The sequence below is a fragment of the Sapajus apella genome, unplaced genomic scaffold, assembly GCF_009761245.1.
Source record: "Sapajus apella isolate SASKATOON/1434 unplaced genomic scaffold, GSC_monkey_1.0 scaffold252, whole genome shotgun sequence".
NCBI lineage: Eukaryota > Metazoa > Chordata > Mammalia > Primates > Cebidae > Sapajus > Sapajus apella.
In genome coordinates this window covers 85,395-110,807 of record NW_022437192.1, presented here as the reverse complement: position 1 = coordinate 110,807, position 25,413 = coordinate 85,395, and the positions used below count along the sequence as shown (strand labels likewise).

At 43.3% G+C, this 25,413-nt stretch overlaps 1 protein-coding gene and 1 non-coding gene across 3 annotated transcripts; one reads left to right on the top strand and one right to left on the bottom strand.

Moving 5' to 3' along the window:
• Window positions 1-202: 202 nt before the first annotated feature.
• On the bottom strand, window positions 203-13,999 carry TRIM40 (tripartite motif containing 40). Of its 2 annotated transcripts, none has more exons than XM_032271847.1 (6): window positions 13,833-13,999; window positions 12,630-13,611; window positions 4,191-4,286; window positions 3,078-3,293; window positions 2,746-2,768; window positions 203-2,565 (listed from the first exon to the last, which is right to left on the bottom strand). In XM_032271847.1, the coding sequence occupies exons 2-6, from the start codon at window positions 12,972-12,974 to the stop codon at window positions 2,310-2,312; spliced, it is 936 nt and encodes a 311-aa protein (XP_032127738.1). In that variant the 5' UTR covers window positions 12,975-13,611; window positions 13,833-13,999; the 3' UTR covers window positions 203-2,309. The 2 variants fall into 2 exon arrangements, with proteins under 2 accessions (XP_032127738.1, XP_032127739.1); XM_032271848.1 differs by having other exon boundaries at window positions 12,630-13,113.
• Window positions 14,000-16,445: 2,446 nt separating this feature from the next.
• LOC116545278 lies at window positions 16,446-16,577 on the top strand. The gene has a single exon (XR_004266258.1). It is a non-coding gene; the product is annotated as a small nucleolar RNA SNORA48 (small nucleolar RNA).
• The last annotated feature ends 8,836 nt before the right edge of the window (window positions 16,578-25,413 follow it).

Genomic DNA, 25,413 nt, shown 5'->3' with positions numbered 1-25,413 from the left:
CCTTGCTCTACTGTCCGGAAGTGGAACTCTGGGTTCCCTCCCCAGGAAGTGCTCAAGTCTAGAGGCCCCGAGTCCCAGCTGCCCTTTCCGGCTCTGAAGGACTATTGCACACTTGCAACATCCACAGTTTATCCCTCATTTTTCACAGCTTCCATGGTAGCAACCCTTTCTATTGCAAAGAAGTGAGATCCACTCAAGTTAGTTCTAATGATAGGTAAGTTTATTATAAGAACAGGTACAGAAATAAGGAAAATGGGATTTTCCACCATGAGCCAGATCTCATGAGAAGCTATGTCAGGGGTGAGTGAGTTGGTGGGGTCACCACTCCTTCCTGTAGGAAGAACTAGAGATTCAAAAAATGTTGATAACAATAACATACGTAGAACTCATTTTGGCCAAACCCCATAATAAATATTTGTAATATACTATCTCGTTTAATCCTCACAACCACCCTGGGAGGTAGGTGCTGTTATCAATATCCCCATTTCGTACTTAAGAGAACTGAGACGTGAAGGTCGAGCAGCTGGTCTCAAATCAGCCGATAGTTAGTAGCAGAGCCAGCATTTGAATTCTGGTGCTTCGGCTCCTGAGTCTGTGCTCATGACCATTATGCAGTGGCATGTTGTGTGCCCAAGACCTACTGGTAAGAAGGGGGCTCGAGGTCCAAGGCAGTGTGAAGACTGGGTCTTCCTGCGGCCTCTCAGCAGCATGGGTGGTGGACACCTGCTCCAATACATGGTGACTGTGCATGCAGCTCTGATTCTCTGTGTCTGCTCTCCTTGCCAACTGATGACACCTTCACCGTAGGTCCCTTCTGAATCTCCAAGAGGAACTGATGGTTTTAGTTAATTACTATTGTCCCTCTTTGATAAGGCCTTTCTTGACAGGTGACCTCACAGACTCGGCTGGCCAACCATCTGCTGTTGAGACACCCACCCTTGGCCCGATCATCTGTGGTCACGTCAGAAGGAGCCATAGGGGGCCTGGCAGGCGTCTTCAGTATAACGAACTTCTCTCCTCTGGAGGGACCCTGTGGACTGCCATTCTCCTCCCACTCCTGGTACAAGTTCTGTTGGTGACATTAGCTTCAGCTGGGATGCAGGAACTGCTAGTTGCCACTTCAGGGGTGTTCTTTCCCAAGGTTACAGAGGAATGAGTTGTCAGGACCGAGACCTAAACTCAAGTCTGACTCCGTAGTTTTCACTCTTTGCGCCACCACATGGCTTGTTTTATTCTTGTGGGCATGTTTTATTCCTTATACCTCACAGTACGGTATTGACTACTTCATCGAGGGCTCAATAAATACTAATTAAATGGTAATTGATGGATCCTTTTAAACAGAGGATTAAGAAGGGCCCTTTTGCTTTCTAATTAATTCATTTATACATACATTTAAAATTTTATTGAACACCACCTGTGAGCCAGACACTGTTCTAGACATGAGGACACAGACAGTATGGTCCCTGCTCACCCAAAGAAGTGAGGCTTATGCACAGATGACTAATATATAGTTGTATTCATTATCCATGGCTCCATAAAAATTGCCACAAATTTACTGCCTTAAAACCACACACATTTTTTGTCTCACAGTTTCTGTGGGTCAGAAATTTTGGCACAGCTTTGCTGGGTCCTCAGCTTGGGGACTCACAAGACTGTAATCAAGGTGTTGGCTGAAGTGGGTTCTCATCTGGCTCAGCTGGGGAAGAATCTGCTTCCAAGGTCACTTGGGTTGTTGGCAGAATTCAAGTTCTTGCAGCCACAAGACTGAGGGCCTCTGCTTCTTGTTGGCTGGAGGCTGCTCTTGGCTCCTAGGAGGGGCTCTAAGTGAGTTGGCCAATGAGGAGGAGTCCAATACAATGAACACAGTTGCCAGAGTGACACCCTATCCCCTTTGCCATATTCCATTGATTAGAAACAAGTCACAGATCCTACTCATATTCAAGGAAAGGGTACCACACAAGGGCATTAATACCAAGAGGCGAGGATCACCAAGGGGTGCTGTCTCTGAGTCTATCTTCCACAACAATAATGACTAAATGCCAGGCAAGTGGTACAGACAACAAATACTGCAGGAGCTCAGCTGGGCTCCATATGTGAGGTGGGGTCATCACTGGTGAGCTCGGGCCATCCAGATCCTTGGAGGATCCTATTTTAATGAGAGTGCGAGAGAAGAGCACTACCATCAGTTCACAGGCAAATGGATATCTCACAAATAGTCCTGGAGACCATGGACCCTGACCTCTGCAGTGGCAGCCACAAGCATGAGCCTGTCCTGGAAGGAGGCTGTCTGTCATCCAAGAGTCAGAGTGTCAGGCATCAGGTGATGACTGTGGGCATGAGGAAATGGGGACATGTTCAGGAGCTGGCGGGCCTGAAGATGCACTGGGTAGACCTAACAGGGGCCTGGACAGGTTGGAGGAAGGAGAAAGAGGAGGCTGAGGTGAGCCTGAAGTGAGGTGTCCCGGAGATGAACAGGTCAGAGCTTCTGAGGATGGCTGAAGAAGCAATTCATTGACTCTTTTCCCCAACTGGGGATAAATAACCTCTAGTTTCTGTGGAGCACTCCTAGAAACAAAGAAATCCTTCATAGATTAATATATATTCATATATTCAATTGGCCATGTAGCATGAAGATACAAAAGCTAACAGAGCCGTGGGTCTCCTTGACCTTGATGAACCCCTGTGCATGGCTATGTTGTGTGGGTTTATATGCACATGTGGGAAAGAAGAAGGGACAGCTCATACCTGTTCAGTAAGTCACCGGCATTCTAGGAGAGAGAAAAAGTGAGAATCATAATCAGTTCTCAGGTTCCCGTCACCTCCAAATTCCTTTCCCAATTCACTCTTAGAGGCCACTCTGGCGTCCCACCTTGAGAACTGGGGGAACATAGCAACACCCCTCTTCTGTACCCATTCTGCTGCAGTAGCACTCTGTAGCCTGGAACAAGCATTGTCTACCGCAAATCACCACATATCACATGGGCCCCTCCCTCTTACACCTCCCAGAAGTGTGATGCGGATGGGCTGCCTACTATCCAGGAGAATCCCAGCCCTTGGGGAGGCCTCAGGTTATGCACCTTCAGGGTGTTGGTGTCTAACTCCTTGGCCATCCTCTCCAGATCAATGACCAGGCTGCTGAGCTGAGTTACTGCTTTGGAGATTCTGGCCACTTCTGTTGGCATGTGCTCCAGCTGGCCTGGCTGCTGCTGAGGGAGGGCATCCAGCTGTTCCCTAGTTTGGTGCTGGCTCTCCAGCTCAGCCTCCAGCCTGTGGTTCCCATAGTCTACCTGAAACTACAGGAAAGGGGCTCCCTAAGACTCGATGTCAGGTGGCTCCCTCCTGGCCCTTCACAGTCTCTGAGTATCTGAGCAGGAACGCTGATTCCTCAACCCTCTTCCCCTTATAGTGTTTCCACTGTGTGTCACAGGTACTGCAGAGGCAGCTGTGGTTCTCACAAAGTCAGGGACACCTTCCCCCTTCTGCCTCACACTGAACATCTACAGATGCCATGTGACAGGATGGAAAGGTAGACTGTCAGAGACAGAAACAGAGGCCTATGGCTTGTGTAGTAATTTTCAGTGGATGAGATACTGGTCTCCTTTGATCCTTACTGTGAGCCGGCTAGAGCAGGACTGTTATCATTTACCATATAAATCACATAAAGATCGGAGGGCTTAGATGGCCAGGCATGGTGGCTCATGCCTATAATCCCAGCACTGTGGGAGGTTGAGGCAGGTGGATCACAAAGTCAGGAGTTCAAGACAAGCCTGGCCAAGATGGTGAAACCCCATTTCTACTAAAAATACAAAAATCAGGCAGTGCGGTGGCAGGCACCTGTAATCCCAGCTACTCAGGAGGCTGAGGCAGGAGAATTGCTTGAACCCAGGAGGCAGAGGTTGCAGTGAGCTGAGATCAAGACATTTCACTCCAGCCTGGGTGACAGGGTGAGACTCTAAGACTCTGTCTCAAAAAAAAAAAAAAAAAAAAAAAAAAAAAAAAGATCAGCGGGCTTAACCTGCTTAGGCCACTTACTTAGCAAATCTTGATGCCAAGACCAACACCCAGGGTTCAACCTCCATGACCATCTGCCCACATCAGGCTGCTCCAGGGACAGACAGATGTGCAGAACAGTAAGTAAGGGCCCCTGAGAACACTCCAGGTAGTCCTTCCCAGGAATCTGAAAAACCCACCTGCAGAGTCTGCAGTTTCTCCTCCTCCTGAGCCTTGAACCGCTGAAGTTCTGCGATGTCTTTTCTGAGCTTCCTGCTCCGGCGGTTTAGTCGTTCCTAAAGAGACAGATGCCTGCTTGTCAGACTGGGAGTGAGGGGGGCAACCCCTGGGGAGAGTCAATGGAACATGGAAGGGAGCCTGATCCCAGGATGAAACCGATGTAAAATTCTGCCTACAAAGAAATGCATCATGGTTGGAGTATGGAACTTGAGAGTTTATTTATTGGATAATGGTGGGGAAAAAAGTCATGGGTATTTTTTTAAATAGTCTTATTACTACAGAAAAATAACAGCTAGCAACAGAACCATTTCTACTTGACTTCAAGGTGCTTTCACTCAACATATGAAAGTCATATGACAGTCTTCTAGCACTTCTTACTATTTTACATTAACAGGTAAAGCCAGTAGGGACAGAACTGCCTTAAAGAGGAGATGGTGGCCGGGTGTGGTGGCTCACGTCTATGATCCCAGCACTTTGGGAGGCTGAGGCAGATGGATCACGAAGTCAAGAGGCAAGAACAGAGTCTGGCCAAGATGGTGAAACCCCGCCTTTACTAAAAATACAAAAAAAAAAAAAATTAGTAGTAGCATCCCAGCTGCTTGGGAGGCTGAGGCAGGGTAATTTTTTGAACCAGGGAGGCGGAGGTTGCAGTGAGCCAGGATTGTGCCATTGCACTCCACACTCCAGACTGGGGAACAAGAGCAAAACTCTGTCTCAAAAAAAAAGGAGATAACAAGCCTCTGCTACCACTGCTCCCTGGTCCTCACTAGGATGAATGACAGGCAGAGCCCTTTACTAGATGTAAACCCATAGCCCAGGCTGGCAGTGCCTTCGCCCTCAATCTTAAATTAGTATCTGGATAGGTCACTGTGTCCTTGAAGCTACGAAGATAATGAATGATTTGAGTTTCTAAAAGTTTTTGCTTTCAGGTTTTTGATGGCCTATAAGAGAAGCAAAAATAACAACAAATGCTTTAAATGGCTGCCCATGGTTGGAGGGTGTATGATGAAATGGAAAACAAAACGAGAAACAGATTTGTGAACTAAAGAGCAGGATGCACTGTTAGCTGGAAAGTGTGTGTTTCATTAAATCTTTCCCACTTCGGATTTTTTAAAAGAATCTTTTTTGAGGAGATTTTGTTGATGTACAGGTAGAAGTCGGGGGATGGAGAAGACAATTGAAAGTTCTTTCTGGCCTGAGACTTGGCTGGTGAAATCAAGGTCAAAGGACTGTGTGTAGGAGCAGTAAGCAAGGGCATTTGGCAAACAAAAAGCTGCAGTAAGCAGAGAAGACAGTGATGTCACCACGAAGTTACTAAAAATGTGTCACATCGCTGGGTGTTACCTGCAGGCATTTCTCAGCAGAGGGGGAATAAAAAGTGATAGGTGTGGGAGGTAATAAATGGGCAACACGGATGTCGCTCACGGGTCTCGCTGAAGCAGGTGGCAGGCTGGGTTGGTGTGGAATTGTTTGAGTTAGCACAAGAGTTCAGGTCCTGAAAAGCACGAACAGTCTCCACCCCTTGCAGCTACTCTCTTTCTGCTCTCACAGTCGAGTCTTCTGGCCTTGCTCTGTTCACTTCCTCCCTGCCATCATTCTGCAGCCAGCCGCCTTGCTTCTCATCACTCCTTTCAAGCGTCTCTCTCCAAGGTCACCTGTGATCTCCAGCCATGAAATCTGCAGGTGCCTTTTTGGACCACCTCTCTACCCCCATCCTTCCTAGACCTGTGCCTTCTGCCACTGCTTCTTCGCCTCTTCACTTTTCCTGTAAAAAGACGCCTGGAAATTGGCTCCTCAACCCTTTTCTATCTCAAACTATGTCCTTAGCATTCTTTTCTGGAGGCTTCAGATCTTATCATTCCAAAACCAAATCTTTCTTCCTAGCAGTCCATCTCATGCATCCAACTGAGAGCTAAGTATTGCCTACTGCCCTGTTGGCAGCTCAAAATCGATACTGTCAAATCAAACATGCTGCCCCCTTCCCACCCTCCTCTGCAGTCCACTCCTCTTCACCTTCATATTTCTGGCATTGGAACTGCCATTCTGCCTGCCATTCAGCTTAAAATCTGTCATATTTCACCTTTGTTGATGTTACTCCTCCCTTCAAAATGGCTTCTCATCAACAAAGATAAGCCCAAACTTCTTCACCCAGCATCCAAGGCACCCTGTGACCCAGCCGCAGTGGACACTGTCTGGGATTCTCTCTCTTCCCCCTCCTTGCTCTCTTCACCAGCACACAACGTTGCTTTCCGCTTCCTGAACACATGCGTGCAGCCACACCTCCTCATGGCCTTTTACTTCCCTCTGCCAGAATGCTTTATGTTTCTGCCTGTCAAATTCAGACCTGTTAAGGTCCAGTTCAAAAAGCCACAGTCCTATTATCTGGCAGTTTAAAATTTAATAAAGTCAACTACAGGCACTATGTAAATGAAAAAAGAAGGCAAAGATAACAGCAATAAAGATAAAAGCATAGAACAACTGAAGATAATACATTCATATCGTTTACAATATTCAAAATGAGTAAGGTAAAGTCCTCGGTCTCTAAAAAATGCTTTTTCACCAATTTTTGCATTAAAATATTTAATGGATGCATAGCATATAAATAAGACACTCATTAGAATTGAAAAACCAAATTCTACACACTTCTACCTACCAAAATATTCCTTAGCAAAAAAAAAAAGACAAATTGAAATCTAGAAAATAGTCAAAGGCCTGTCTTATCTAAATGAATATTTTAAAATTCTGTCAGACATTCAGATTGAATCATTAAATTTTAAAAATCTGACCAAAAAAAGGGCATTAAACAGATAAGAAGTATCTATCCCTGACATTAGAAAAAAAAAAAAAAAAGAAAAATTAACAGCTTTCAAAATGCATGCTCCTTATAGAACTGTGTCCCAAAATATGGATTTAAAATATCACTCACATGATTATGATCTAGAAAATGTCAGGAAAGTTTTAAAAAATGTATGAGTAAATACATGAGCTCAGCAAAGAACCTCATTTAAATCTTCAAATACAAATTGTCAAAAAAATAATGTTATAAAATATATAGTTACCCTGAATAGAGTCAGGGCACATGAGGTTGAAGTAGAGAAAATTTAGTATCTGATTCAAATACATAGTGGAAAGCTTTTAGTGATATATCTTTGTACTGGTTGAGAAGAATAAATAAATCCCAAAAGTTATAATTTTTAAAGTAATCAACAAATTTAATGCGATAACCATTAAAATCTTAGGGAATGCTCTGTAAAATTTAGAAAGATTGTAAAAAAGCACTCTTCTTAATGAACAGTTAGCAAAAATATAAGGTAATAAAAATTGTTAAATGGCAAAAATGCTGCTAAATTTAAAAATAAACCATGAAGTAACATGTTTCAAATAATCATATCATAATAACAGAAAGAATAATCAATGGACTAGGGTAAAAAAAAAAAAAAGCCCATCATAAGAACTTAATTTATGCCAAACGAGAAACAACACGTAAATGTGGAAAGAACTCACTATTATAGAAATGCTTTGGGGACAACTGGATACCAGAATGAAGAAAAATTAACATGGAGTCATCCTTCACACAACCTGCTCTATAAAATTCCAAGTAAGCCAGGAATGAATAAACCTTTAAAAATAAAACAGAGCAGCACACTCATATTAGACAAATTTCTGTGTATTTAGAACATGAAGATTATATTGTGAAAAAGAATACAACCAATTTAAATACAATTTTCTAAAATTTTGCCCAAAAATGTAATTAAGAAGAAATTACAGAATAAAAAAAATACATGTTAAAAGACTGGGCGTGGTGGCTCAAGCCTGTAATCCCAGCACTTTTGGAGGCAGAGCCAGGAGGATTATGAGATCAGGAGATTGAGACTGCCCTTGGTTAACATGGTGAAATCCTGTCTCTACTAAAAATACAAAAAATTAGCCAGGCGTGGTGGCACGTGCCTGTAGTCCCAGCTACTTGGGAGACTGAGGCAGGAGAATCGCTTGAACTGGGAAGGTGGGGGTTGCAGTGAGCTGAGATCTCGCCATTGTACTCCAGTCTGGATGACAGAGCAAGACTCCGCCTCAAAAAAAAAAAAAAACAAAGTGTATGTTAAACACAGCTAATGTAGCCCATTAACAAAAGATAAACTACTTTGATGCAATCATGTAGAATTTATGCCCTGATTCTAGGGGAAAATGCAGACTTCGAGTCTTCAGGGATAAAAGCCTCACCACTAGCATTCATAATCAAGCAAAGTAAAACAATGTACATCACCATCACTCACTTACTAAACCAGCAAAATACATTGAAGTGATTGACACTGGCATTGGTTGGTCAGTGATGTAACAGGAATACAAATAAGAATTTGTAGATTTTATAAAATTTTCAATCTTTTTACAGTACAGTCAGGGATTATATGATTCTTTAAATAACATAATTTGTAATACTTAATCTACAAAGTTTAATTTAAATAAATACAGATACGGTGAAAAAATCAGTTAAAAAAACTCCTTGATTTCAAAAGTATACTATCAATATCCATGAGTACACATAGGGTCCACCATTACAATCACTTCTTCAGAAATACCCTCAACTCCCTGACCCTCTCTATTACTTTTCAGACAACTCCTTATCCTTGGTAAAATGTATCATCACTTCTTGTTGGCTGTCAGTCCTCAGGCAGCCTCCTGAAACATGTTAAACATTTCAGACCTCAAGCTGGTGCTCCATACTGTCTGCTAACCCTACATAGTTTCTCTTGTGAGTTCACTCTCCCACACTACATCACATCATCTTTCTTTTCAGACCTTTCACATCCATCCTGACCTCACCCATACTGCTGATGCTCCCTCCTCACTTACTACTGAGAAAATAAAAACCAGAACCAAACCTGCATTTCCAAAACCACAAAACTACGTACACTTGCAGACACCTTCTCTTGTTTCCTATTATTACTATGGAAGAAGTGTGCCTCCTCTCAACCCAGCTCCCATGCCTCTGCCACCACCTTACTGAAGTATTAGCATCGTTCAATGCCATCTATTGTCATCGCTTAAAATACCCTTCTCTCTTAGCAATTGGGGCTCCATTACCCTTGTTTTTCTTCTGCCTTTCTGGCAACTCATCCTACGTCTTCTTTACTGGTTCTTCTCTACCTACATCTAAATGACAGCCTTTCCCAGAACCTTACCCTGAAACTTCTTTTCTGTCTAGCCTCTTTTGAGGCTATTACATCAATTCCTTGGTTTCTTGGTTGTGTTTCTTTATTTGAGACGGGTTCTTGTTCTGTCACCCTGGGTGCAGTACAGTGGTAAAATCACAGCTCACTGCAGCCTCACTCTCCTGAGCTCCAGCAATCCTCCCACCTCAGCCTTCCAAGTAGCTGGGATTACAGGCATGAGCCACTGCACCCAGCCCCAAATTGTCAAGTCCTTTTTTTCAAAAAAAAAAAAAAAAATCCTGCTAATTTCACTTCATTGTTGTTGTTGTAGAGATAGTGTCTTACGCTGTTGACTAAGCTGGTCTTGAATTCCTGGGCTCAAGAGATCCTTCCACTTCAGCCTCCCAAAGTGCTGGGATTACAGGTATGAGCCACTGTGCCTACTTTCCTTGCATTTAAATATTCTTTGTCCTGATGTATCTTTGTTCTAGGTTCTAGGAATATGACTCTGGAGATACAGCTTTGTGATCCAGTTGCATATCTAAGATCTTATTTTGATGTGTCTCAACTTGGACTCAATTTGTCTTGAATGAAACTCTTGATGTTGCATTCAAACCTGTTCTACCAAGTTCTTATCTTTCACACCATCCACTCAGTTTCTCAAACCAGAAACTCATGAAATTGTCTTTGACCCCCCTCCTTCCTTCAATCCACTTCTAATCTATCAGTAAGTCCTGTCGATTCAAACTCTAATGATAAATTCTTCAAATATAACAAGACTTCCCAGGCGTGGGCATCTGCATGCACTCCCTGCCGCCCAGTCTTTGCACTGGTCAATTTCTCTTCTTCCAGCCCTCAGCTTCAACGTCACTTCCTCTATGAGGCCCTCACTGACCACATGGACATGGGCCACCCATTACTGTCCATCCCAGACTCTTGCTTATTTTCTTCCTAACTAATAAAATGTTACAGTTCTTTGATTACTTATTTGTGTCTCCCTTACTAACCTGCAAACTCTTGGCAGAAGGAAGGGTATCTGTCTTCACCGATTCCTGGCATATACTGGAGTTTCTCACACACAGCAGGAACTTATTAAGTTTTTACTTAATGAACAAATGTCATCATTATTTATTTGTTTTAGGTTTCTTGTCATTATTTAAAGTCAGATTTGAAACAAGAATTATGAATCATCTTTGTACTTCCTGCAACGCCTAGCATGACACCTAACACAAAGTACAGACCTGAATAAATCATTTAGTGAGGGGAATAAATTTCTCCATCTTATGCTGCCTCATCGGCAGGTGAGAAATCCCCCACCCCACTCTCTGTGGACAGTGTGCCCTAGAGGAAATGATGTTAGAACCAAGTAGAACTTTGCAAAATAATTTTTAAAAAATTCAAAAACTGGCTTTTTGAATTATTTATCTACCTTTCTATAGTCATTTCCAACATGGACTTCCCACTTTCTTATTTTGTATCATAACATGTTCTCCAAAAGCCAAATATCTCAAAGAAGATTTTGGAAATTCAGCCTTCACTATTGGATAAAAGGACACCATGTGAAAATATTGTCAATCGTCCAGTCAAATTCTAACTGGATTGGGGTCAGGAGAAAGGTTGATAAAAAATTCGAAAGCTAATTGGCAAAATAAAGATATACAAGTATCTGCATAAATTCTGAAAAATAAGAGTATTGTGAGGGTTCTATCAAAATATCTGACATTAAAACATATTGTAAAGATAAAGTGGCTAAAATACTTTGGCTTATAGACAAGCATAGACAGAATAGAACAAAACAAGAGAATCAAGGAAATATGCAATAAAATATGCACATATGGTGTATTATAACATTGACATTCAAATCGGTGGGGAAACTATATGAATCATTCAATAAATGGTGATAGGACAAATGATTATAACTTGGAAAAACTAAAGTTAGACTCCTACCTAATGCTATCACTGAAATATTTCTTGGATAGTCTATATTCTCCAATATATATGTTGAAGGTTATTCATTAGAACATTCTGTGTAATTTTTTTTTTTTTTTTGAGACGGAGTATTGCTGTGTCGCCAGGCTGGAGTGCAGTGGAGCAATCTCGGCTCACTGCAACCTCCACCTCCTGGGTTCAAGTGATTCTTCCACCTCAGCCTCCCGAGAAGCTGGGACCACAGGCAAGTGCCACACGCCTGGCTAATTTTTTTTTTGCATTTTTAGTAGAGATGAGGTTTTACCATGCTGGCCAGGATGGTTTCAATCTCTTAACCTTGTGATCCGCCCGCCTCGCCCTCCCAAAGTGCTGGGATTACAGGCATGAGCCACCGCACCCGGCCATTCTGTGTAATCTTAAAACAAAACAATAGCTTGGAAATAATCCAGTGTCTGCCAATTTATGGTACATTCATAGAATTCAGTACCACACAGTTGTTGAAAAGAATTCAGAAGATCTATACATGCTGATGGGAAAATGTCCAAGACATACTTTTGGATAATGAAAGTGAGTTACAGAAAAAAAAAAAAGAATCCTTTGAGTGTGTGCATGTGTGTGTGTGCGTGTGTTTTAAGAGTTCATTTATAAACAGTCACATTTTTTGGAAGGATGTACAAAAATCTGACAATGGTTACCTCTGAGGACTGTGAATGGAGGGAGAAAGGAAGACAAATTTTTAGCCTTGACTTTATACCTTTCAGTGCTTTCTGAATTTATTATCTAGAGCATGCAACTTTTGTCACAGAAAATTTAACAGAATAAGATAAAAATAATTACCATAGCAAAGAAAGGAAAAGGAAAGAAAAGACAAATGCAGAAGTCTCTAGAGAAAGAGAGAAGAAATTACGTACTAACTTTCAGGTTTTAATATATCGGCAGGATAATTACTAGTGTATATAAAACTGATTACATTTCTAGCCAAGTTTCTAGTATTATCAACCAGGAATTCACACAGTCTTAGTCCTGAAAGGGTTTTGCGTTGGTTAGTCCAATTACTTCATTCTACAGATGAGCATATTGGGACCCTGACATCACAGGGACAGTGTTCTCTTTTAGACAGACTCACATTAATGCACCGGAACATCAGCCTCCAAATATACACAGAAAAGCAAAGACAAGGGTTCAAAATAGAATGAAGCAGAAGAAACAAAGAGAGGTGTCCATTGTCCAGCTATTCTGAAGTGCCAGGCATGATGAACACGTAGGATGCCGTACCTCAGGGAGGTGGGGGCAGGCCTGGCTATGGTGGCTGGGGCTTACCTTGTAGTGACTGAGGGCATTTTCAATGGTCAGCTCACGATGAGACGTGTGTTCAGGGGACACCAGGCATTCCACACACAGAAGAAGTCTGCTCTCCTCACAGAACCTGCACACCCTCTTCTGGTGGTTGAGGCAGATATAACCTGTTCCCAGCACCTCCTCGGAACAGGGCTTCCGGCAGAGGGGGCAGCAGATGGCCCCAGAGGCTGAGGCCTTCTCCACATGCTGTTTCAGGCACACTCGACAGAAGAGATGTCCACATTTGGTGCTCACGGCCTCCTTCAGGCTCTCCTGGCAGATGGGGCAGACACCCTCCTCCTGGGTGTCCTTATGCAAAGGGATCATGGCCTTGTCCCCACCCTGTCAGCCTTCTGCCTGCCTCCTGTCTGCAGGGCCTCCTTCTTCACTGGTCTTCGGAAGGCCTGTAGCCCTCAAGGGTCCCAGATAAGAAGGCCCGGTTGGAAGGAGGCAGCCCTGGAGCAGCCTGGAGATCAGGACACAGCCTCTAACTTCAGGCAATTGCCCACTCTCCATCAAGGATGCCGTGACATAGACCACACAAACCACAATTCTGCACAAGTTTCAGAAATAGCTTATCAGCTTTCACATGGACCCTGCAGTTTCCTTGTATTTGTCAAACTTGAAATTATTTTTCATACACCTAGAGGAAGCAAGTGATGCAATAACTAACTCTGTTTTCCTCTTGAGAGCCTTATGTGAATATTTTTATGGGCCCCAAATCAAAAGGGCAAAGTGTCAATGTCATGGCCAAAAGCCAGACCACCATAAACTTACAATGTGAATCTCCGCTGATTTGCCATCAGTAGAGAGAGTTTGGTAGGAGTTTGGACTGTTTTCTCCCACATTGTCACACTAGACAGCTCACTGCTGCCCATTCCTACCACCAATCATTATAGCAGCACCCCCATCAGCTGGTCATTCTCCCAACCAACATCCCTCCCAGGGTCATATAGATTCCACACTGAAAGGATGAGAAAGAAAACAGGACACAGAACAGACCAGAGACTTGTGTCATGTTTGAAGCCACTTTGTTCCTTGCTGTCAAATCACCTCCAAAGACGACCCAAAGAAGGAAGTCCCCACCCCACCCGCCACTTCCTTTCACACTGAGCATTCACTCTCATTCCCTCATGCTGCACCTCTTGCCTAGTCCCCCTCCTGAAACGCTTTCTAGTATCCTACCTCAATTTCTTCTGCTATAACTTCAGATCATTTTCTCCGGCTCCAGACTTGGAGAGATGGCCAGCAGGTGAGTGGTTCTTAAATCGTGCCAATCATGTGTGTTCATATGTCAGTAAATCTCAGGTGGCATGGAGAGACTCATCCTTTCCTAGAAACACTGCATTACCAGGAAAATGACCTAGGGTTGCTGGAAGGTGAGATGGACGTTGGCTGGTGCAGGGTGTGGCTTGTTTGCTCATGGGGAGGAGGAAGGTCTTGGGCCTTTGACGTCAATATGACAGGACTCAAGTGAGAATGGACATCCCAGAACCCCAGCTTTTGGAACCTCAGGATCCAGGTGTCACAGAACCATGGCACCCACTCAAGATGCTGGAACACCAACTGTCCACCCAATTGTCTAAGTTCCCTCCAGTCAGGCTGGAGGCATAGAGTTTGGGGGATCCCCCAAGGGGTGCCACTGATAAGGGCTGTCACTTCAAACTTTTAAGGGTCCTTGAAGCTTGTCGAAAACCTCATTTCATAGCCTCCTCCCTCAATCCCACTTTGCCACTGTTTGCTGTGGGGTTGTGTGATATTGTAAGATAAAAAAATAGATACAATTAGTCTTGGCACAGAGCTCCTAAAACCCTTGAACAGATGCTCCTTAACTTATGATGGGGTCACGTCCCAATGAATTCACTGAAGTCAGAAATATTGCAAGTTGAAAGTGTACTCAATACCCCAGTAAACCCATTGTAAAGTCAAGAACTTTAAGTTTAATCATCCTAAATCCAGATGCAGCTCAACTTACCACACAGTTACATTCCAATGAACCTATCTTTTATTACTTATAATAAGCCCCTTTCAACCATACCCGAGTTTATGCTCATGAGGTGACTCTTGGAGGAAGAATGGGGGCTGGTTGCCAGAAAAACCAATCAAGCGATTAGACGTTGGAACTTTCATTCTCACCTTTGACCTCTGGGGAGGGGAGAGGAGCCCAGGGACTGGGTTAATCACCAACGGCCAGAAATTTAATCAATCATACCTAAATCATGGAATCTCTGTAAGTCCCTAAACAAAGAGGTTTGGGGAGATTCCAGGTTGGTGAGTGCAGCCACATGCTGGGAGGGTGGCACATCCCACACTCCACTGGGGACAGCAGCTCCTGTGCTCAGGATCCTCCTGGACTTTGCCCTGTGTACCCCTTCATCTGGCCATGAAATCACCATGACCCTGGTGATTTCAAAGACCATATACAACATGATCATATAACACCAAGGCTTTTCAGTTCCTTGTCCTGCTCACATCCAATGACCTTTACTTTGGCCAACCACCCTAGTGGCCACTCTCTTGACCTTGTCAGGATTCAGATTTCACCACCTGAAATTAAAAATCTAGGCAGTGTACTCACTTACAGTTCTCTTCCTAAGCCGTCTGATCTTTAACCTTCAATCCTTGGCCCCTCCACAATCTACATGTCTGTCGCATCTCATGAAATAACATAAGAAACAAAAATGTGGACAGATTAAGTAACCTGCCCAAGACCACAGTGGTGTAAGATCAGAACTGGGAAGCAGATCTGAATGTCTGTCATCCCAGCCCATGGGCTTCATTATCAAAATGTCATCTCTCTATATACCTTTTCTTGCTTTTAGAAAGAATTCAGTAAAAGCTTGATAAGTGAATGGGTTAATGGACAGATGGACAAATAGATTGATAATTAGATATATGGATAGACAGATGAAGAAACAGCACGTTGTACCAACTCATAGTATTGATTATATAGTAACTTCTACTGATTAGGTGCTTTCCTTGATTTTCCTACTGGCTTATTGAGCAACTTGAAGGTGGAATCCACTGTATTTAACTAGCACTAGCTTCAGAATGTTTCAAATGTAGAAACCACAGAAGGAAAGAAAGATAAATTCAGTCACATTTAAAAAGATCTGCATAGGGCAAAAAACCTGTCAGCGCAGTGACAAGAGAAAAATGACCAAATAAAAATGGAAGAAGAAAAATGTTTACAACTGCCATCAAAATCAAAGGGTTAATTAATTACCCTTTATATAGAGCTCTTACAAATAAGAATTTATCAACTACCAAGAAGAACATCGGGCAGAAGTATCTCAACAGACATTTCATAGAAAAAGAAATACAAAATATCTCTAAAGCATATTAAAAGATACTCAGTCTCACTCTCCTGAAGAAAATGCAAATTAAAATAACACTGCATACTATTTTCCCCAATCAGATTGACAGAAATCCAAGCGTTTGGTAACACAGTGTTGGTATGTGTGTGAGGAAATAGGCAATCCCATGTTCTGCTGATGGAAATGTCAACTAATACTCCTTCTTTAGAGGAGAGGAATTAGAGAATTTCCTCCAAGATTACAAATGCACATTCTCTTTTAGCCAGCAAGTCTGATGTTAGAAATTTAGCATACGTATATACTCATGCATATGTGAAATAATGTTTGAGAAACATTTGCTTCAAATTTTAGAAACTAACCAAATGTTCATCAATGGAAGTTAAGCTAAATAAACTAGCTACATTCACACAGTAGAACACTGTGCAGCCATTAGTAGGGGGTAGGATGCAGAAAGGAACTTTTTCTATTGGAATATCTCCAACATAATTGATTTAAAAAAAAAAAAAAGCTTGATGGTGCCCATCTCATATCAGCCAGGAACAAAGCAACTCCTTGCTTATCCCAGCTTGCTTTCAGTGTATGCCCACTCCTGGTTTATGATTTGGACACATAGATTACTGAATTTAAAAAATAAAAATACATTTAAAAGCGAGGTGCAGGCTGGGCACAGTGGCTCACACCTGTAATCCCAGCACTTGGGAGGCTAAGGTGGGTGGATCACGAGGTCAGGAGTTTAAGACCAGCCTGGCCAAATGGTGAAACCCCGTCTCTACTAAAAATACAAAAATTAGCCGGATGTGGTGGCGCACACCTGTAATCCCAGCTACTCAGGAGGCTGAGGCAGAAGAATCACTTGAACCTGGGGGGCAGAGGCTGTAGTGAGCCGAGATCACGCCACTGCACTCCAGCCTGGGTGACAGACACTGTCGCAAAAAAACAAACAAACAACAAAAAAGCAAGATACAGAACAGTGTGTGTAATATGGTATTATTTGCATAAATGGGGGAAGAATAAATAACATTCTTACTTGCTCTTTATCCAAAGAATATCTCTGGAAGGATACATCAATAAACTAGTAAAGATTGCTTTTGGAGAGAGAAACTAGATGTCTGGAACCAGGGGCAGGAGGGAGCCTTTCCCCTGTGTTTTTAAAATTTTGAACCAGGAATTGTGCCATCTATCTAAACAGTTACTTAAATTTTAAAATGTTTAAGAAAAGAAAGAATCAGTGGTCAGAATGAAAGGAATTCTGGACTAGTCAAAGAATCTGGATTATGATCCTAATTGTAGAGATTTGCAGCTTCATGTTCAGGGGCAGCCACCACTTCAGCCTCCTTTACAGGAAAGTGGATGAAATGTCACAGCTGGAAATGGATGTGCTTCATAAACTACAAACCAATGTGCAATTGTCAGAGTTCTTATTTCCCTGAGTCAGTCTATTCAGCATAGCTCCTTGCATATATCAGATGCTCAATAACTGTTTTAAAGGAGTGATCTTATCTAATTTCTCCTACTTAAAAAATATTGGAGACAAGAGTCAGGAGATTTTTGTCTTCCCCTTTTCCTTTATGACTTTTAATTGCCTCTGTTTTGACATTTCCCAGCAGAAAAGACCTACCTCCTACCCCTTTCTCACAGCTGCTCCAAACTCTTCACATCAGTGGAAGCTCAGCTCAAGTCCTAGTTTCCTGAATTGAACTTTCCTAAAAAGTCAGTCTTCATTCTGGTGGATGGGGGCTAGGACCTACCCCACAGGTTGCTTGCCAAGCTGAGGGCTCTGGCTCAGGGCAGCAGTGGCCCCAAGGAAGTGAATGGATCCATCCTAATTTGTACAATGGTGTCAGAGGGACCTGCAGGTCTATATGTATCTCTGTTTTCTAAATCACTGTCTCATCTATTACCGTTTGATTTTTGCCAACTTCCCTGGCTTTGGCTTATATTTAGCTCTATGAGATATAGGACTATATCTCTCTGTCTTTTCATACTCTTCTGCACCTAGCCCAGGGCTGGGCACCTTAAACCACTCTCTAACAGTCTCCAACTAAGTCTTAAACTCAAATCCCAGCGATATTTTCTCGGTTCACATCCAAACTGATGACTCAAACGTTGGATCATCAGCAGTCCCCTCCTTGAAATTCTCCCAACTTGATCCCGGGTTCTCTCTCACTTATTTGCTCATCCATAAAATGAAATCTACTCTATCCTAGTGCAGCGATGTGGAACTACGTGGACTTCATAGGTGGAGAGGACGGATTCAGATTCCCATTCTACCTCTGCACAGTTGTTAGCACTATGCAGATCCTGCAGCCTCCTTGAGACCGGATGCTATCCTGGTCTTGATATCCCTATTGAGTTTAAACTTTTGTGCATTCTTAAATGTCCCATCACCACCGCAAGTTCAATGTACCTTCTAATTATTCTTACCTGGATTATCTGCCACCCTGCCCAGAACATGCAATGGACAGGGTCATTCAGCTGTGTTCGGCAGTTGTCTCTTGGTGGGCAGTAGGTGGCACTGTCTTACAAGATAGGACACGACTTCCGGTTTACCTCTGGAAGGTGGAGCGTTGCTGCCAAGGCTCCAGGGCACTGGGATTTTTCTTTTTTTTAATGGTGGCTTAAAAACTGGTAGAGTAATTCTCCAGGGCAAGAAATATCTGGCTGTGGAAAGCTAGCTGTGAAATATGTAGATTGAGGATGGGAGGAGAGAGGAGGGAAGGGGTGCATAAAACTGTGTAAGAGGAAGCCGGGTGGTCCTGGAGAGAGATGGAGCCTGCAGGGCTGCACAAGGCAGGCGACCAAGGAGGGAAGTTTACCAGTGAGAAGTGTCTTGGGCAGAAATAGTGAAGAAATGTTTAAGAACAGAAATGCCTAATACTGAGCCTTAAGTTGTCTGCTCTGAGAGTGTGTCCTCTGACAAAACCCATCCTCTAACCCCACACTCAATACCTTTTATCCCTAGACTTCCAGGAAACAAGCAGTCAATCTATCATACACGGTGTTGGAAATAGATGCTTGGTGCTACAAAGAAAAATTAGCACTGAGACAAAGCAAAGCAATGTTTACTTTCTGCAGGAAGGGTACTCTGGCCAGCCATCTTGCCACGAGAGTTCAATGAACAAAGGAAAAGCAGACATATTTTTATCCTTTATGCATTTGGAGTTGTCCTGACTGCTGTGTCTGATCTCTATTAGTTAGAGCCAGACCTCACAATTTAAACTAAAGCCTGATTGGCTAATAACTTAAAACTTTTCTAAACAAGTAAAAGCAATGGAGGACAAAAAGGAAGTCTAAATAAAGGATTGCCTGTGAGCACATCCAGCACAGATATCTTGGTTAAAGTACAAGGACATAGAATGTATTACATGCCTATAAGCATGTGTAACAGCTACATAGGATAGGGCTTTTAGCAAAAAGCAAGAAGGCTTGAAGAAAATCTTTAAAACAAACTATTACTTCTAACACTTATGAAACTTTGAAGAGGAACTTTTCTACTTCCCACACACAGTGACTTGAGTAAGAGGAAATTTAGAGGAATCACAGGAAAGGTGCTATGCTCTATGTTTGATGACGGAGTTCTCAGAAAAACAGGGTTTGGGAGAAGCAGAGGTTCGAGATCTGGGATTCAGGAGGCACTGGGGACTCAGCAGAGCCCTTGGGAGCTGCTGGTGAAAGCAACAAGTTATTGGTAGAAACCTCTGAGTTCCACCCAGTGGCGTGGAGGAAACAACCTCCAATACAGCTTGGCCTCACTTATACTCAGATTGTAGAAAAGTTAACCCATAGAAGCAGATAGTATTAATACAGTGGTGGTTACTAAAGGCTGTGCAATGAGGGGCATGGGAATGGGTTGGTCAAGGGATACAAAATTTCAGTTACTTCAAGGAAGAATACTTCCAGAGCTCTACTGTACCTTATGGTGACTTGTTAGTAATGATTCACTGTGTTATTGAAAATTGCTAAGAGAGTAGATTTCAAATGTTCTCACCACAAAACAAGAAAACCAAATGAAGGAAAACTAAAACAGCCTGAAATGTGTTGAGGCTATTAGGCATTCATCAGATTATAAGGAATCCTTATTTCAAGTCCTACAAAACAGTTGCTCCTGAGAAGCACAGCCAGATGGACCAGTGTGGACATTTTAGATGGCGAGGTTGTAGAAACGAATGAATCCACCCCAAGCGGAATGCGTATGAGGGGCTGGCTTACAGTAAATACTTAACTGGACACACCTATTTCAACAAAAGGAGAAGGTTACACAATCAGCCACTTCCCTATAATAGGGGAATTTATGAGCTTCTAACTGCAAACACTGAGGCACAGGGAAGAATCAAAGAGTAAGCAAATACAGAGAGTGATGTTCTGTGAGACAGACAGTAGGAGTCAGCCTGAAGTGGGACGCCAGCAGAGAGACTTCAGGGACAATCCTGCTGCAATCGTGAGGTGTGCAGAGGAAGCTCTGCTGTGAAGTTCATCCCTTGCACCTGCCCTTTCCAAGGCCCTGGAATTCCAAGCAATGTGTTCACATGGTCATACCAGGTGTTTTGTAAAATTTGTAAAAGTAGTATATTTTAACCACGGTTAGGACAGTCTCCTTCCGTGCCAACTTCCGTCTGTCACAGTTTCTCTTGTATCAGGCAACATTTGGGGGATCTAGCTAAGGGGAAATTAAATTGGGATTACATTGGTTGAGCTTACTAGGACATGTGGTTCATAAGCACTTGCATGTATAGTCGTTATTGCTACCTGTCTCAGCGGAGAAGTGGCTTACAGGAACCACCACCCACTGAGACAACTCACCTGACATCAGAGACTAAAGTGCAAGGTCAGAAATCTGTCAGGATAAGAATGGGTGCTGTGACGTGAGGCACCAGAAGTCTGTGGACAGTGAAGCCAATAAATCCTTTTAACCCCTAGATGTAGAAAATTATAAGCATAGAACTCAGTCTCATCAAAGTCGAATCACAATAGAAGTCCTCTTCTTTAGGAATGTACCTAACAATTATGCATATATAATTGTACATACAACATGAAATGAAATGATCTCTTACATATTTGCACATGAAATTAGTAGAAGTTATTCTGACATCAGAAAGGGAATTGGAAGAAGAAAAAAAACGTTTGGTTCCAGTCAAAAGCAGTAATTTATTGAAGGGAAGTGATACAGTTTAAATAGATGCCTAGCTTATTTGACAATCACTTGATGAAGAATGAACTGCATAAACATATTAAAACTTTAAAAAAAGTTTTGGCATAAAATATTGACATTGACAAACAATTTCCACTACACCTTTACGACAACGACTTAACAATAAACAGCTCAATGACCTTTAGCAACTTAAAAGAGTATTTAAGATTAGTCACTGCCCAAATAACTTGAAATGCCCTGAAATCTCAGACTTACATAGGAAACTCTTCACAGAGGCGTCTCCAAAATTAATAGCACTAAAAATTTTACCAATAATGATTGTGAAACAGATATTAACTTTTCTAAACTTTCAATTAAAAAAAATTTTTTTTGCTTAACTATGCTAGATGAAATACCAAATTATTCATTCTTACCCAAGAAAATACATTACAAAAGTGTCAAATGAAGAAGGAATCAAAAAGTATAAAGGTGAAAATATAGCAGTGATTTAAGCAGTTATAGAACTTCTTTTTTGGATTTTTTTGCTGTTTGTGGTATTTGTCAGCTTTTAAACATTTATCATTTACTGTCACTGCTTTTCCTCATTCTAAGTCATATTTTCTTTTATTCTTAATTTTGTCAAATTTTGTATTTCTTTTTCTTGAAAAGGTCCAACACTGTGTAACCTTGAAGTCCCACAAACCTGGGCCATCTTCCCCCACCAAGAGAGTTTTCCAGCAGTGGGAGTGGCCCAGGCACGCTCCTCAGATAGGGCCGGTTTCCAACAGGAGCCCTACTGGGAGCTGAACCGGAAAACAAGTCTCTTGGTAGCGCTGGTCCTACGTGTCTGGGCTCAGTGGATGAAGGAGGAGCAGGTGAAAAGCAGAGCCCAGTGCCCAGCGGTCAGCTCCCTTGGAAGTCCTGCTGAAGGTTAGTAACCGTCCCCAGGGGCTGCCTCTCCCGGGGCTCAGGCCGTTTTGAATTTCTGTCTTTGACATGACTCCAGAATTCCAGAGGCAAGGCTTGCGCTCTGTCGTTTGCAGAAAACCGTCGCCAATTGGCATCTGCGTCCTTGGGTGTTTCCAGCCCCACCTCCTCAGTCTTTCTTGTAACTAACTTGATCAAATGTGCGCTTTGGGATTTTTTTTTTTTTTTTTTTTTTTTTAAAGCCCACCTCTGCGGGGCGCGGTGGGTCACGCCTGTAATCCCAGCACTTTGGGAAGCCTAGGCGGGAGGATCACGAGGTCAGGAGATCGAGACCATCCTGGCTAACACGGTAAAACCTCGTCTCTATAAAAATACAAAAAAAATTAGCCGGGTCTGAGTCCCAGCTACTCGGGAGGCTGAGGTAGGAGAATTGCTTGAATCCAGGCGGCGGAGGTTGCAGTGAGCCAAGATCGCCCACTGTCTGGGTGACAGAGCGAGACTCTGTCTCAAAGGAAAAAAAAAAAAAAAAAGCCCACCTCCAATTGGGACAAGACAATAGAATCAGGATTCCCGCTACCCCCACCTTCACCCCAATCGGTTGCTTTTCAAATATCACTTTTCTAAAACGCCGCCAGTCACTCGGGTGTGAGATCTCGCGTCCGGCTTTCCTGGGTGCTCACCCGGTGGTCCGCGCCCCAACCTCCCTAACATTCCGAAACCGCCGCCGGCGCTGCCTCACTCTTCGCAGGGGCACTGATGCGGAGCGCACGAAGCCCATTAAGTACCTGGGCCCGCAGCCAGGGCTGGGGTGTCCTCTTCCCACCCCTAGGCGGTTCTCTCGAGTCTCGGCACCGCCTCCTTCGGGTCCCCCCTCACCCTGCGGTCGCCGGCTCCTCACCTGGGTCCTGTGCGTCTCTGGCTTCTCACAGAGTAGCCGTCTCCATTCTACGCACAGGGAAACAGAGGCCCAGAGCCCTGAAAGTCTACCCCAAAGACCCCTGATAGTGGTCTCCAAATGCTAGTTCTGTGGCTCTGGCAGGATTTGCATGATTTGCATTTTATTTCCCGCAACAGAGGCAGCCTCCGGGAACTGGCCTCCACGCCTTTTCCGTGCAGACCCCCAGTCCTTCTAGTCACCACTAGCAAAAGCTCTAAGAACGGTACTCCCCAAACCAATGGAATAAAAAAGTTTTGTTTAGTTGAGCCTGCAGAACTCTTAGCTGGCTTACAGATTTTAAAGGTAGCGTTTGGCACCTCTTGAGTGCTGGGGACAAGCTGCGCAGGCGGAACCCTCCTCCACTCCGACTGCTCTGCGGCTGCGTTCCTAACCCTCTACCTACACATCAAGGCTGCCAGACGTACTACAATTAAGCAAAGCCTGATTACAGCCATCTGGGAAGCTCGAGGGAGGACAGGGAAAACCTATGTTGGTTATCCATACATGTTAATTCCTGTTGGACACATATCTGTAAAAAACTCCCAATTTCTCTTTTTTCAAAAGACTGCTGCCACAAAAGTCACAGGATCATGTATTGTAGGTCTGTTACACGTTAACAAACTATCTCTGTGCCTGTTATCAGCGAATAGATGACCTCAGTCCTGAAACTCCCTTATGCCGCTCTCACCGATACAAACCCCTGGTTTTGTAAGCTCAGGGCTGCTTCCTCTGACTGTTGCAGAGCAGCCGGGCAGGTTAATAAACTTTCTTGCCTGACTTTGGGTCTATTCTCCTTTCTCTCGGCTACCCTTTCATTGAGCGTTTTTTGTTTGGCTCCTCTTTCTGCCTCTAGAGCTGACTTCAGCTCCAATCTCCTGTCACATCCTGGTCTGCAAACTGAGACCACTCAGGGGTCTTTATGCCACAGGGCGACGACTCCTTATGCCGTTGTCACACTAAACTAGAATTCTTACAGCCGCAGCACATACATGTCTGCATTTTAGAGGCCCCAGCCTGATTATGTGCACAAATCAGGCTGTTTGCAGCCTTTATGTTTCTGGGCCCAGTGAAGAGGACTGCTCTGACTTCAGCTTTTCTGAAATATTAGATGTGAAAAATGCAAGGTTCTCTTCCAGCCCTGACTGGAGGTAATGTGGCCATGCGTGCATGCAGAGTTTACAGACTTTACTACTATAGAAAATAGAACCTTTCTGAAAGCTAAAGCCCAGAGAACAACAAACTGCTACAAAACTATGGCCTGAATCAAAAGGGCTTTTGCTTCCATTAGCGGACTGAGTAATTCAGACCAAGCCTCCAAGTGAAGACAACTAAAGATGCTGGGTAAGATTTTTGTCGTTGTTGTTCTTTCTTTTTTAAAAAAATTTTTCTTTATTTGGGTAAAATATTTTTAAAGTATCTTACTTAAAAATTCAAAGGGCTAGTGAGGAATTGCTGGGCCAAAATGTGGGAAAGGAAAGGAACATGGAGGTGAACCTGGAACTGGAGTTGCTTCTGTTCTGGGAGCATTTGCTGAAGAGAGTTCAAGAATCCAACCTGCATTTTTGGGCGCCTTTAAAGCCTTAAAGGAAGTAGAAGTGGAGTCGCAAGCCCAGAAAATCTGAAGCAATCACTGAACTTGTTCAAAGTGACTCTAAACTGCTAGTGTCCAAAACAAAAATCATTTTGGAAAGAAGATAACAGCATCCGAGGCCTCAAATGCATCTAGCAAACAAGCAAAAATAACCAAGCACCAGAGAGGCGAGACTGCAATAAGAAAAGCAGAAACAGGCTGGGCGTGGTGACGCATGCTGTCATCCCCACACTTTGTGGATCTGAAGCTGGAGGACCTCTTGAGCTCATAAGTTCAAGACCAGCTTGGGTAACATGGCAAAATCCCGTCTCTACAAAAAAATGAGAAAGTTAGCTGGATGTGGTGGTGCACACCTGTAGTCCCAGCTACTCGGGTGGCTAAAGTGGGTGGATGGCTTAAGCCTGGGAGGCAGAGGTTGCAATGAGCTGAGATCATGCCACTGTACTCCAGCCTGGGCTACAGGGCCAGACCTTGTCTCCCTCTCTCTCTCTCTCTCTCTCTCTCTCTCTCACACACACACACACACACACACACACACACACACACACAAATAATAATAATAAAATAAAACAGACAACAGAATCAGACCCACACAGCTTCCAGACTCTGGTGTTATTGGGCATAGATTGTATAACAATGTATATACTATGTTCAAAAGATAAAAGACATGCTTGAAACATTTGCAGAGAGCCAGAAATTATAGCAAGCGATGCAGCAGATTTTTTGGGGAAAAGAAAATCTACATTGAGACAGTGATGGGCACTAGAGTTATAAAGTCATGGAAACTCAAATATAGTGGCCTTGCTGGTCAATCTGTGAGCCTAGGAAGAAATAAATATGAGAGGCTATGTGACCGCAGAGAGGAA

What these genes read in the sequence shown, in the direction of transcription:
- TRIM40 (XM_032271847.1), bottom strand. Translation starts at nt 12,974, where the DNA reads ATGATCCCTTTGCATAAGGACACCCAGGAGGAGGGTGTCTGCCCCATC. An exon ending in ATGCCCTCAGTCACTACAAG is followed by an intron (nt 4,287 to 12,629) that starts GTAAGCCCCAGC and finishes CTGTCTCTTTAG; the next exon opens with GAACGACTAAACCGCCGGAG. An exon ending in TAGACACCAACACCCTGAAG is followed by an intron (nt 2,769 to 3,077) that starts GTGCATAACCTG and finishes TCTCTCTCCTAG; the next exon opens with AATGCCGGTGACTTACTGAA.